This window comes from Oenanthe melanoleuca, chromosome 10, assembly GCF_029582105.1.
Source record: "Oenanthe melanoleuca isolate GR-GAL-2019-014 chromosome 10, OMel1.0, whole genome shotgun sequence".
NCBI lineage: Eukaryota > Metazoa > Chordata > Aves > Passeriformes > Muscicapidae > Oenanthe > Oenanthe melanoleuca.
The window spans coordinates 18565869-18580100 of NC_079344.1; the positions used below are offsets into that span (position 1 = coordinate 18565869).

General features: G+C 39.2%; 1 protein-coding gene across 2 annotated transcripts in view; it reads left to right on the forward strand.

Annotated features, from left to right (window-relative positions):
* SCAPER (S-phase cyclin A associated protein in the ER) overlaps positions 1-14232 on the forward strand; it is a 132774-nt gene that overhangs the window by 45262 nt on the left and 73280 nt on the right. For both annotated transcript variants that reach the window (XM_056499517.1, XM_056499516.1), the window contains exons 21-22: positions 10026-10162; positions 13037-13102. In XM_056499517.1, the coding sequence (XP_056355492.1) occupies positions 10026-10162; positions 13037-13102 (203 nt within the window). The remainder of the gene's footprint in view (positions 1-10025; positions 10163-13036; positions 13103-14232) is intronic.

Here is a 14232-nt window from a genome sequence, read left to right on the forward strand (position 1 = left end):
TGTGGCAGCTTCATTGCACGTCAGGCTTTTGGGTTTTCTTCATTTGGGGCTTTGTTAGTCTCCAGGTGAAACAGTTGTAGCTTTCTCTTACAGCAAAGAGCTCTTGGTTTTCTAACAGTGGTTATCCTGTAAAAGCAAATTAAGTTCTGTTCACATTGGTTACTTCCTTTGTAACTTTGCTTTTGTCTGGCCTCTTAAGGATACATTAATTCAGCTAGGTGGTAAAACTTGCAGCAGGCTAAAATTCATCTTCAGTGTATTTCTGAAGCTTTCAGTGCTCCCACTGCCCCACACCATTTCAGCATTATCTCAGTGCAGTAAGAGCATCCTGCCTACATTATCTCTGTGCTCAAGTGCCTGGCTGCTCCCATCAAACTCTCAGCTTCATCTGCTCTTGCAATGCCATTTTCTGTGCTATTGATTTCCCGTCCCCTCTCTCAACATCCACCTTGCTTTTAGTTCAACAAAAGATGTAAACAGTGTAAGCAATTTGCTTTCATTGACTTCACTGGAATCAATTAGTGTGTTGGTAGTCCTGACTAATTGCTTTGCTGAATTAAATAAAGCCTGTGTGACACAAAGGCCTCACTGAAAAGGTGCCTGCAAAAGCCATAGGACAACACCTGGTGATTTCATTAGGCTGAAGAGTATCTGCAAGGACCTTGTAGATGTTTTCTCCCACTTGTAGCTCCTACAGATTCACTTTTATGCCCCTCTGCTTTCCCTTTTGTCTTTGCCTTTCTTGTTTCTCCTGGTTTGTTTGGAGAAATACACCCAAGAGCTCCTTTGAACTGTTGTCCCAGCTTGCTCTGCATCTCCTGGCGTTTAAATGCCATGGTTTAGAGGGACTTTCAGAATATAAATCATGTCATTCCATGTGGTCTATGAATGTTTCTAATAAGTGAAAAGCTCTTCTAAAAACCAGATGCAATAGATAACTTGGCAGGGCTTGCTTAATTTATATAAGGTACAGGCTACAGTTTTATGTATTCCGAAGAAGGATGGAGGAATATTAATGAGCTGTTGTTTGCCTATGTGAAAAATGTGCTTTTTTTTATCAGGAGAGAAAACTGATTCTATTGTCATTATATAAAGGCAACAAAAAACTTCTAAGAGGTGAATTTAGATCAAATGAAAACATAATCCCATGATGGAGCAGAGAGGTGATTGTTGTCTAAAGACTGACAGCGTTAAAATGCGAGGATTTATGGAAAGACCTGGTTGGGTGAGCCCACCCACGTTCCTTTGGAAAAAGCTGCTAGCCAGTGACTAAAGCTGCCTGTGGAATGTGGCTGCCCTGCTGGCTGGGGCTGCACTGGGAGCCTGTCCTGGGCCAGCTCTGATTTACAGGGTGCCTCCTGTGCTGGCAGCTGTCCTGGGTACAGGCAGGACTCCTGAGAGCCCAGAGCAGAGCTGGGCTGGTACCTGCGCTGTGCCAGCCAGGTGAGCTTTACTGGGCTGGTACCTGTGCTGGGCCAGCCAGCTGAGCTTTACAGCCATCACCACACACATCCAGAGCTCGTGCTCTAAAAAATTTTTAGATTTTTTTTCTGAAAGAAATCGAGCTGTTTTCCTAGACGTGTGTGCTTATTCCATTATTTCTTGCAAAGGAAGTTACTGAGGGAAAAAGATGTGGGAATAGTTTAATGTCTGAGCCTTGCTGCTCTTCATCTGTATTTACAAAGAGCTTTCTTGTCTAGACACATGGTGGTGCCAGGATTTTGCTAATTATTATTCTTTTTAATAACTATGTTTTCATTACAATTCAATTATATATAGCTATTGTTTTATTGCTTTAGCCTTCACAGTATTGAAAAAATGCTTTTGTTTTCCTTTCTGAATCAGAGTATTTTCAAATTCTTGTATTTAAATGAATAATGGTGTTTTATGAACTCCTTGTCTAAAATATAGGATTAAGCAAAATGGAAAATAATACTAAGCATGGTCACTTTTAGTTTCATCTAATAGAGCAGTTTGAAGTGTTTATACCTGTGGGTATGTAATTTTTAAAAATCATTATACACAATTGATTATTCTCTTTTTGTTTCTGGAATATTCATATGTGTGTTACATGCCTAGCTGTATTCACAGAATCAGACAGGTTTGGGGTGGAAGGGACCTTAGAGCTCTTCCAGTGCCACCCCTGCCATGGGCAGGGACACCTCCCACTGTCCCAGGGTGCTCCAAGCCCTGTCCAGCCTGGCCTGGTACCCCCAGGGATCCACTGACTACAGTTCTGGTCAGTGCCCAGTGTGTCCAGCCTTGCTCTTGCCCTGGTGTTTGCCCTTCACCTCTCCTGACATTTGGGTGTTTGCCCTTCACATTTCTTGGCATTTGGGTGTTTGCCCTTCGCCTCTCCTGGCATTTGGGTGTTTGCTCTTCACCTTTCCTGACATTTGGCTGCTGCACTGTGACCATTACAGCCCAGGGAGGTGACCCTGACCCAGCTCTGGGGGTGCTGCAGCCATTTCTGGACTAATGTTGATGCATGTGTTTTGTTTATATGTAGAACAAGATTCCTGTTTGCTTTATCCACACACTTCACAGTAAATTCTTTTTTTTCTTGGCATCTGTTTATAGTTCTCCAACAGTAGCCCATTTTTCTTCTCTGTTGCTCAGGGGAAACAATTTGCAAATCACTTGCAAACAAGAACTCCCCATCCCAGTAAGGCCTCAGATTCTGGTTGAGTTGGCTTTACTCAATTTTGTTGGTTTTTTTTTCCTGAGGAAGGAAGGATTTTTTTTTTCTGAGCAGAGTTGTGTGTTGCTAGAGGAGTGGAATTACAACAAGCATCTGTGGTCTGTTTTTGGTTTTGGATATTTCATCCCTTGTGGATACCTGTGGTCCTTCCAGCCCAGGTGCTCTGGCCATTCTGTCATTCTGCTGTGAATACTTCTGTCTTGGAAGACATTGTCATGAACAATCAATGATTATAAAGTCTAATCCATGTTGCAGCTTGCAGAAGGTCTCTCAGTACCCCATACATCAATTCTAGTTTTTTGTATTTTGCATAGCAATAGCTTCTTACCTTTAATTTATTATAAAGTGTTGTTTTTCGTGGCAAAAATGGACATGATTAATTGTTTACTGGCTGTGCCTTTAATTTTGATAGATCACTGCCAGCAGCTGCACCCTTCCTATTTTTGGCTTGGATATCTTGAACATTTACAGCCAGTAAAAAACTACTGCTGGCAGACCCAAGTGCACTGTGATCCCCCCTTTCTCTCAGCTGTCCTTGCAGCCAGGTGATAATGTCAGTGCCTTGCAGCTTTCCTCCATCATCTGCAGGGATGCTTCCCATGGCCAGCATGCAGAGTTCTCATCCTCACACAAGAGACACCTTTACTTTGCCTTCTGTTCCTGCTTTTGGAGTCACAAGAATGAGATTAAAAATCTGAAGAAATACTTAAAGCTCCTATTAAGAGTTTTATATGTTATTTTTCTTAGTGGCAGACTGTCATATCATTGAATCTATGGACAAGCAAGGTGACTGGAAGTGCAGTCACTATTAGCAGTAAAAATAGCTTTTAGTTAGGGCATGCTTAAAAGCAGGATTAGTCCCTCATGGAAAAAACCCCTAAATCCCAGATGTCAAGGAAAACCTAGTTGTACAATGAAAGTCCCTCTTCAGTTTTGAATGAATAGTAAAATTTTTTCAATGCTCTCAATACATCTGCTGAAGTACAGTCTAGCATAGAAATGTGAGTAATTAAAATCTTGATTTTGAGAAAATAATACTTGACAATTCATTGCATTATAACCTGTTTCTTATAATGTAGCACCTCTAGTCACACTTATTAATTCATATTGATTAGGAATACCTTCCTTTTTATTATTCTTCATATTTTGGAGTGGATCATCTCTTGTGGTCCTATAATAGTACTTGATTTCTTCATGATGAAGAATTACTGATCATTTGTGTTTCAGGCTGTCATTGTTTAAAATGGAAGTGTGCTTTCGATATAACTCATAGTCTGATTCAGCATCTGTTTTCCATATTAAATATTGTCCTAGGTTATGAGGAAAAAATAAAATAGTGAGGAGTTATGTTGAAACACATAGTAAAATCATGAACAAATATTCCTGTGGTAATGTGATTTAGAATTGAACCTCAGCCCTTCCAAATTTGGCAAATATCCCTTGTGATTATATACACAAATAAGAAACCGTTATTCCTGACATTGATAATAAATACTAAAAACATTTTTTAATGATTTTCTGCAGTTACAGGATATTGTTTGTTTTGAAGTAGGTAGAGATGTAAATCCAAAAGATATATGTAGGCTTCAGAATAGTTACCTACTGATTTGCTAGAATTTATTCCTTATGTGCCTTACCTCTGTGGAAAATACTCAGTTTGATATATATTTTTTATATTAAAATGGGAAATTAATGACAGCTATTATGTGACGCTATATATATGCTACTACAAGTATTTCTTTATAGTCTTCCTCATGTTTATATTTAATGCTGATGGGAGAGGGCAAGTAATAACAAGTGTTTGGAAGTTCTGAAGACTGAATGTAGATAAATAGCTGGAGACAGATGTTTTTCAGGTTGCCTTGCTCTGTAGAATTGGGTTATGAGAATGTCTTTTCTTTCGGAACTTGGGGATTCAAGGTTGGAAAGAATGCAAAAATAACAGAATAACCAGCCTTACAATATTCTGGCATTTCTGTTTCAGTTCTGGCCAGAATCCAGAAATATAGAAGGGAATGAAAATGAAAAAATAATAGAGAAAAAACCCTATAAACTCTTGAGATTCAGCAAGGTCATTCTGGCTCAGTTCTTTTGGGTGAAAGTCCAGTAGCCAGAAGGTTTTGCCAATCTGTGACTTGATTAGTTTCTAAAGGATGGAGCACAGGTAGGAGCCCTGGGTGGCCATGGCACTGCCTGTGCTGGGCACAGCATCCCCCTGCAGTGCTGCCTCCCTGATTGTCTGGCTGCTGCTCCAAGGGTTCCAGAGCTCCTGTCCCTGGCTGTGCTAGGGGAGCACTGCCAAGGGAGGGCCAGGATCTGCAGCTGGGGCTGCCTTCACCGCCACAGCCAGGCTCTCCTTCCCTTCCTGGCTTTTCTGCAGTATTGTCCTGCCTATGCAGGCTTGCCCCAGGCAGAATTCATGAAAAGGCAGCACTCACTTTAAAAAAAAGGAACAGGAAATAAGTATTTCTGTTATGGTTACCTCTAAATTTAGAAGGAGGGAATTTTGTTAGGGAGAATTCTGTTTGGCACACTTCACAATTTAATAAAGTTACTATTAATATTTTCTGAGTAGTGAAATGAATAGTAGCTTATATGTAATACAGAGAGCCAAGAAGTGTCACAGTCAAAGAGATGGGGTAGGAACATGATTCTGCAGTTGTGTTCTGGTTTGATAAATAGATATCCAAGGTTTCATCTGCCAAGGACTGATCCATGGATGCTCTTGCTGTAATTAGGACACTAAACGGGGAGAGCTGCTGGAGAGTATTGGTCTTGTGAATGGCTATTGTATGAAGAGGATGTAAATTGGGAAATTTCTTGTCCAGCTGCTGCATTTTCTACAAATTACTAAGGTTCACAATCTGGTTTAAGGTATGGTTTTCCTCAGCCAAGCAGAAGTGGACCCTGCTCAGCTCTATAGCATTTCAGCTCTTTGTAGCATTTGTAGCACTGTCCATGGAAAACTTTGCAATTATGTTTGTACTGGAGTCTGAAAAAATTACTTTTGTTTCAGGGAGTATTGATTATAATGCTGTTATCCTTCTAGTGTAAACATGTCATATAAGAAACAGAGAAAACATTGGTTATAAGAAGTGCCTATTCAACTAAAATTATCAGTTTCAAGATATGAGATTAACAGGGTAGATTTTCTGGTTCAGGCAGTTGAAGGGGACCAGGCAATAAGCAGCAGGAATGTGACTTCAGGAGTGACCTTATGAGCTTTAGCTTTAATGCTTTTGGCAACTCGAATTCTCATGTAGTTTGTAGATGAGGCCCATCTGTTGCATTTGGAAAGCTTCAGGATTTTCAGTGACTTGACTAAAAGTCGGAAGAATTGAGAATGGAGGGAGAAGGAAGGAATAGCAAAGACATTTTTTGTAAATAATCTAATTTCTGTCTGCTTTGCGATGACTGTTTTACAAGGGCATTTAATATTAGTCTTTATCACCTTGTTTGTAAATGAAGTATTGAAACTTGTACAGAAATTTATGTCAGTTATTCTAAAAATTACTTCAGTGTTCTATAAACATTTAGAGGTTCCATGTTGTTGTCCAATAACATGTGTCTGTACAAAATGCCATTCAATATCACATGGTGGATGTTTTCTACCTTACTTTTACTTCATGGCTGTTTCAGCTGGGGACTGAGGGTCTCCCCCTGAGATAGGTACAGGATACTATGGGACTTTTAGCAGTAGTCCTTAGCTTTGGAGAATGCATGGAAATGCACAGGAGGGAAAGAGCAGGAGTATTTCTGCTCTAATGATTACTGAGCTATCATCACATGAGCAGCGAGGAGCAGATACAGGTGAAGAAATCCCTGTCAGCATTCAGTTCTTGTTCCTTTATTTTGCAGCTGTACATCCCAGCACAGAGCAGTGCCTGCTCTTTGTGGCATAGATTCTGCCACATTCATGAAAGCTGAGGCCTTACTTTGGGATGTTCCTGCTCTGAGCTGTGCAGCTCAGAGGATGGGTATCAAGTATGAAAAATGATGGCAGAAATCTGATATGGAATGGCCATCATAGCTGGCTCTGATTTAATCCTGAGATCGAAGGTGTCTGGTAGGACAGAATCAGCAAAATTGGTATATTGTACATAAGCCTTTAAAACTGAGCTTCAGACAAATTGCACAGCTAAAATTGATATGGCTGAAACTGAAACCACACTGAACATTCTTGGTAGGGCTGAATACAGATCATAATGACAGTAGCTTCCATTAAAAAAGATCCTCTATTTAATAATGCTTTGCATTTATTATGGCCTGAATTCTCCAGAGATCTGGTGGTTTACCAATATCTGGGGATTTGGTTGGGGCCAGAATGTGCTCAGTATAGCACAGGACCAGACCAGTGATGACCCTTCACATTGCCATAAGAAAAAACCCAGAATGCTTTCAGGGAGAGGATAATTTAGTCTCAGAAATTCTGACTGCACTTAGCATTTACTTATATAAAAATAATAATTTTTTAAAAGTGAAAGGCTTTCAGGAAGAAGTGTCCAGATTACCCAATTATCCTGCATTACATTTATTAGACATACACCCCAAATTGATGAGTTTCATTCTTACTTAAATGAAAGGATGATAAAAGTTTGCTTTGAGAACACTGCACTGGTCTCACACCTTTTTATGCTCTGATGGTTGTTATTTTTCTGGTGTGTTCATCTGCCCAGCTATGGCTGTGCAAATAAAATTACTCATAAGTTTAATTATATAAAGGATTGGACTTCCTGTACTTCAGTGTGACTCAGTGGATTCTGAAACCTTAATTTTTTTAGATAACTGGTGGGAGCTTAATAAAACACAGGGATAAATATTGTTCCCCTGCTCTGGAGGGTGATGCAGCAGCAGCTCTCCTCAGGTGCCAGTTATCACACGATACCAAGCTATTTGTTATTCTTGTTTCACACCTGAACGGTGTCAATCTGCCCACAGTGATAATCCCAGGCTTTGATCTGTACCTTCAGAAAGTGATTGTTTTTGTGACACAAGGTATTATTACTGTGGTCTGACTTTAATGAGCTTTAATGGATGAAGTCTGGTTTTAATGCACACTGCCCCGTGTGAAAGCTGAGAACGCTGAGAACCGTGGTGCAGAGGTGCTCGAGTTGCTGAGAACAAATGTGTGCAGCCATCGTGGGGGCTCTCCTGGCCCCACAGCCTGGGCCATGAATGTGCTTGTTGAACCCTACAGCTCTCTTCAAGTCAGCAGGAATCACACATAAGGTGATGAGAAAAGAGATGAGTGTCTGTGCAGGGGCTGCAAAGCTTTGTCTCCTTGCTTTGTGCCCAGCACAAGTGTGAGCCCACGGTCACAGCTGCCTGGTGTGGTGTGGTGACCATCCCAGAGTGCAGTGGGAGCTTCACTTCACTCTGCTGTCACTTTGGAGCAGTGACAGTTTAAAGATGTGCAGAAGCAGAATCGCAGCTGCACTGTTGAAGGAAGATGTAGAAGTGCAGTAACAGTTCTGCACTGAGTTTTGAGTGTTACCAGTGCTGCATCCTTCTGGACAGATCTGAGGTAGGCTCCTGGAGGTGCTGACTGTGCCTTTGAAAAGTAGGGATGTTCATCCCTAATGCCATGGAAATCATTCATAAGTTCTTTCTCAGTAGATGTTCCAGGATCCTGAAACCTGGTAGCAAAGCAGCAGTGCCATGCTCTGCTTTGAGGAAGTCCATCCTTTTCTTTATCAAACTCCAACCCACCTGTAAACTGTGCAGTTTGAACCTAAGGACTGGATTTCTGGTTTTAAAAAGAAAATTAGTGGAAAAGGTGTTTTCAAGTAGGATTGAAGGTATTTTTGAGAGATAGATCTCCCTGAGGAGACAAAATTGAGCTGTGGGTTCACAACCAGGACAGGGGTGGTTTATTCTGCACTGCAGCAGCTTGGTAGAGAGTAACTCATTGCAGTGCACTCCTGCTCCAAGGGCACAGCCTCTGCAGATACCTCCTCTGCAGAGGAGGTTTTCTTTAAAGCACTTCTTGCTAAAACTAAATAGAGAATATTAAGGGCAGGGAAAAATGCCTCCAAAAGCTGTTAAAATTACCTTACAGTGACTGTAGCACAATGTGTAGGGTTTGAACAACTTGAACAATTCATTGAGGAAAACTGTTCAGGTGTGCTGGGGCTTAGCCCAGGTAGGCAGAGGAGCAAAGGGAAAGTCACATTACCTTCAGAATTTGCTTAGAGGATAATGGTGAATTTCTTATGTCCAGTACTCACTCATTAGAACTAGACCACTAATTCAGTATTCATTTTGCATTCCTATGATTTAAATTAGCTATTTCATTTACTGTTTCCACCAGATATATATTCCTAGGTTATACCATGCAGCACTGCTTTCCAAAAACTAAATGGTCTTTTTCCAGGAAATTTCACTGAGATTTATTTTATTTGCAACAGACACAGTATTTTCCTGAATCAGTGAAAGAAAATATAGGTTGTTTTCTGGAAAATATAAATTTTTATAAAAGATATAAATTTTATCTTTACGTTTTCTCTATATCTTTTTTCTAAACCTTTGTCTATAAATTTTTTTAGCACTTCACCTTTTACTTAGAATTTTAAGGATACTTACCAAAAGGGAAGGAATAACCACATCTGATTGTGGCCATAATAATATTCAAGGATAAATTATCATAATAAGCCATGGTGACCTGTACTTTATAATAAGTTTGGTATTTTGTAAGAAAACAAGTACAAGCCCCAGTGTTTTAAAAATGGTGTGAATACATTCTAATAACTGGCATTTAACTTGCTGTTTAGTATTTCTTCTGTGAGGAACTGAAATTTTACCAATATTTTGCTTAAATTCAAAATTTTTAATGTGGCAGGAAAGGTAATAGTCCTGTTAATAAATGGTAACATTGTAAGTAGTGAATAGTAAAATACATTTCCATGTATTTTAATGAAGATTAAGACACGTTTAGATTGTGATGAAGAATTAATATAAAAACCAAAATTAGCTTATTTAATGTTATGAGTTATGTTGGCAGGGCAGGTTTCCTGTAGCTGTAAAAGGCAGCTCGGAGGAGAGGGAGGATGTCAGCTTGGAGCCCATATTTGTTATGTAATGATTCTTGAAAAGAAGGCACAGAATTTATTGTTCTTCTTTTAAGAATTTTTCTCCCTTTTTAGAAAGTACATGACTTGTTCTCTCCAGTGTGAAATAATCTCTTTTCCAAGATTCATGTTAAAATTTGGTTTCATTTTCATAACCTTCAGTTAAATATTTACCACTATTTTTTTTTCCTGGGAAGATAATCTATGATCTCCATCACATACTATACCATTAAATATTATTTCAATACTTTCTGCAGGAGCACCTGTCATTAAAGAAGTACATTGTAGACATTGTGGTTGAGAGTTCTGTTCCTGTGGAACCATTAAAGGATGGAGAGGAGAAACAGAAAATTAAAAAGAAAGCCAAAAAGCTGAAGGCAAGGATGAACTCCAGGTACTACAAATTTCTTTTTTTTTTTTTTTTTCCTTCAAGTTTTGTTCTAAACTTTACCTTCTGTCCTCTAGTATGAGTGCAGTGGAAAGCTGAAAAAATGTGAAATTATTTGCTTTGAGAGTGTCTTGAAAATAACACTGATGAGCCTAATTTATGGCCACTTTCTCTGATTGAGAAAGAAAACTGAGTATCGATCTGGAGCCCTTGGTTTCACCTGTTAAGAGCTTTTCTCATAATTGGATGCCAGTGCCCTGCCAAAACTGTAGCCTCTTCTAGCATACAATAGCATGTTTAAATTTGTGTAAACCATGCCTATTTTTCTTTCTAGCTATTGATTTTTAAATGAAGTATCAAAGAAAATCAATAGTAATCAACAAATAGAAGTCAGCCTGCTGTAGTGTCAAATCCCATGACTAAATTTAATCATTTTTTGTTGCCTGTCACAACAAGAAGAAAGTTAAAAATATTTTAAAGTGGAAAGTGAGAGACGTGCAATTTGTTCTTAGTCTAAAAAGTGACATCTGCAAATTGGTGTGAGTGCAGGACATCTTTATATCATGAGCTGGCAGTGTCACTCCTCATGGCTGCATGGTCCCCAGCTCAGGTTAATGCTCAGCTGAATATTGTAGCTTATATTATTATTAATAATAGTGCATTGTTATTAATGTATTTCTGTCTAAAAATACTTCTCAGCCAGGTAAGAGTCATTGTTACACATTTCCTCTGCCTTTTTAGAGTAAGAGAGAAAAGCTTGAACAGATTTTTAGAGCTGCAGTAGAAGTGAGATGTTTTATTAACTGCTAGCAGGTGCATTAGCCTTCAAAGCCCCAACACTCTTACACTGTGTTCTTGTTTCTGACTGCTCTCCTCTTTGCATGAGCAGATCCACTAGCTGAATATCTCTGCTGGAACTGGATAATGTTCTTTAGGTTTCTGCTTGCTCAGGTTGCAGAGTTATTCATATGACCTGTTGATTTAATGCAGCTACTGGGTCCAGTTTTACTTACTTCTCCAAGGCTGCTTCTGTTGAATTTAGTCAAAGATTTGTCAGACCTTGGAATGCAAGTTGAAATAATAATTTATTGTTGGCACAGATAGGAGAAACTTTTAACAGAGCATTTTGAGTTTGCATGTGTCAGACTGCTGAGTGAGTCAGCATATTCGTCATCAAAAATTGTGATTAAAACAGTAATAAAGGGCCAGCATTTTACAGCAGTGATGCACTATTGAAAAATACAGTGAAAGTTTCAAAATCTAGTAAATATTTGCAGCTCTTCTTTAAGAAAATAAATAGTTACAATGTGTGCCCTTACACCTTAACACTTGAAATGTCACGTTCATTTCAGTTTCTAAGAACCTGTGATAATTTAACCTGGAAAAAAAAATAAGAACTGCAACCAAATAGGTTCCTGTTACACTCCTGAGTTTCCAGATCTTAAATCACTCTTGCAGTATCAAAGCAATGAAGGGCAGAGGTGAATGAGGGGACAAATGGTGATCAATGGGATATTAGATGTGTTGAGAAGTTTCGTTAGTCTTATTAATTATATTTATAACCCTAAGCCATTTAACTGGTGCTATCAGTAACAGCTGATATATAGGTGAGTAAATTATCTCAGGTTATCGTTGCTAGCAGGAGGATATTTGGATACTCACACAGGGAAAGCAGGTTTGGTGAGAGCTGAATGGGAGCATTAGAGCTGTGCTTAGCGGAGAGTTGGTCCAGGCTTTGCAGGGGATTTAAAGCACTGCAGCCATGAGCATTAAGTAACAGAGTTTTGGGGTGATAATTCAGCTTTGACTGACTTGTCCCTACAGAAGCTGAAATGTGTTGTTTCTGGCTAAGAAGGCAAAAGGTTAATAAAGGAATCTCACCTTCATGTTTAATACTAAATTCAGCTGTGATAAATGGCTTTATTAATGACCCACAAATCAGAGCTGGTGGTGATGTAACAATATTTGTGTGGATCATGAGCTGGAATGATGAAGCAAATGAAAGGACAATCTGAGTAGCTGTGGGAAACTTGAGCCATTTGGGTGAACAGAAAATACAAAGAGAAGTTTGATCTGTGTATGTGAGGGAAATGTATCTGCATCACTGCAGTGCCTGCATTAGTTTTGCTTTATGTGTGTGTTAGAAATGGGTACAAGATTGTCACTGTGCCTTGCTCCAGGAGGGACTCATGGTTTGCACTTGTTGGCACAGGCTGGCTGCATTGAAGACAAGCAGTGGAAAAAAGTCTTGTCTCCCTCTTCCTCTTTTTTGGCATATGGCCAGTGTAAACAATACTTTTAAGGGACTAAGGAGGTCATGTTTCTGTTTCCAGCAGCAAAGAAGGCATTGGTGGAGGTGTTCCTGTGCTGTTTGCCTAACATTCATTATGTTACACTACAGTCAAAACATGCTCCTGTGCCTGCAAATACAACCAGTTATTTGTATGTTAATTGTAATCTCTCTGATGTACTAATCTGGTCTGCACTACGTGTCTAAGTCATTAATATTTTAAATAATAATAATATTACTTATGTATTTTTTAATATATAGCATTATATCACTAATCATTTTATAATTGGCAGTAGATTACTACAGTTGTATATATCACTTGTGAAATTTTCTACCATTTGAAAAGTCAATTTAAATACACCTTTTGTGTACTGATGTTATTCTAAAGTAGTCATGTTAACCATAAATTGTTAATGGCCAGTGGCCAGTAGTTAAGTATCAGTGGCTTATGGATTATGACAGGGCAGCATTGACAGAAATGCTGTGCTTTACTGTGAAGCAGAAAAACCGAAAGGTTTGAACTCCCTTGGTCTCTTACATCCTGTACACTTTAGACAGTAGTCAATAATAATGAATATTTTCTCCTCCAGGGCAAAGGAATATGAGAGCTTGATGGAAGCAAAAAATGCTGTGTCTGATTCCCCATTTAAAGCCAAGTAAGCATTTATCTCTCTATATTTTAGACATAACCTTTTTTCTGCTGTCTGTCACAGAAGTGGCCCTGAAATTTCTGGTGGAGCAGGTGTGGAAGGTTTCCCCTCAATATGGGGCGTGTTGGCATCCTGAGTTACAGATCAGTCTCTGATACAAAAGGTATCAGAGGTATAAACTTAAATAAATGCAATTTTTTTCTGAAGACACTGTAAGTCTTAACCTGTGTAAGTTGCAGTATTAAAGGGAACATGTACTTAACCTTTTTCTTACCTGGAAACAAGAAGATTCCAGTCTTGTGTTTCAAGACTGATGGGTGAAAATTCAGCACTGGAATTTTGGGATTGCAAATCTTATGTTTGACCTCCATTTGGTCAGAAACAAAGGTTCTTGTGGTAGAAACAGAGATGCTCTAATACTCTGATGTCTTAGACTGACACTGAGCTTTTTAAAGACTAGACCTTTTTATTGTCAAGGATAAGGCACAGATGAAAACAGCTGGACGGTAAGTTTAAAACAAGGTCTGTGATCACTGATAAATTCCTTCCGCTTAGTTTGAAAGTGAAAATTGCTCAGCTTTTGTTTTCTGATTTTGTTGAAACCAGTTGGGAAAAGATGCAAAATTTTGTATTTCCAAGATGAATTGGATAAGGTCTATTACTTAAGATTTCAAAATAAGCAATACAGCTTTAGTTTAAGCGGAATACAGTTAAGAAATTGAAAAGAAGTGGAGTTCCTTCAGTCCTTGGCAGAGCAGGGGGGTTACCAGTAGAGTTCTGCAGTTCTGTGATGGTCAGCATGTTCTCAAATGACATGGAAAAACAGGGCCAGCAGCGAGGGGACAGTGTGGTGTTCACGCAGAGATTCAGGACAGCAGGGACAAGAACTGATGCTGAATGATAATTCTGAAGAGAGGGAGTGAGCAGGCAGTACAATGGCAGGTGAAATCCAGTGTGTATTGAGTGCTGCCTGCTGCCCAGTGGAGAGGGAAGACAGAACTCAATTATATCTTCACATTAAAAGTGTGGACATAGCATTTGCAGATGGGATAGTTCCTGGAAAATACAACCTCAGTACTCAGCAGCTCATAAAAATCCTTTGTTAAAATTACTTAGAAACAAGCGGAAACAGAGCA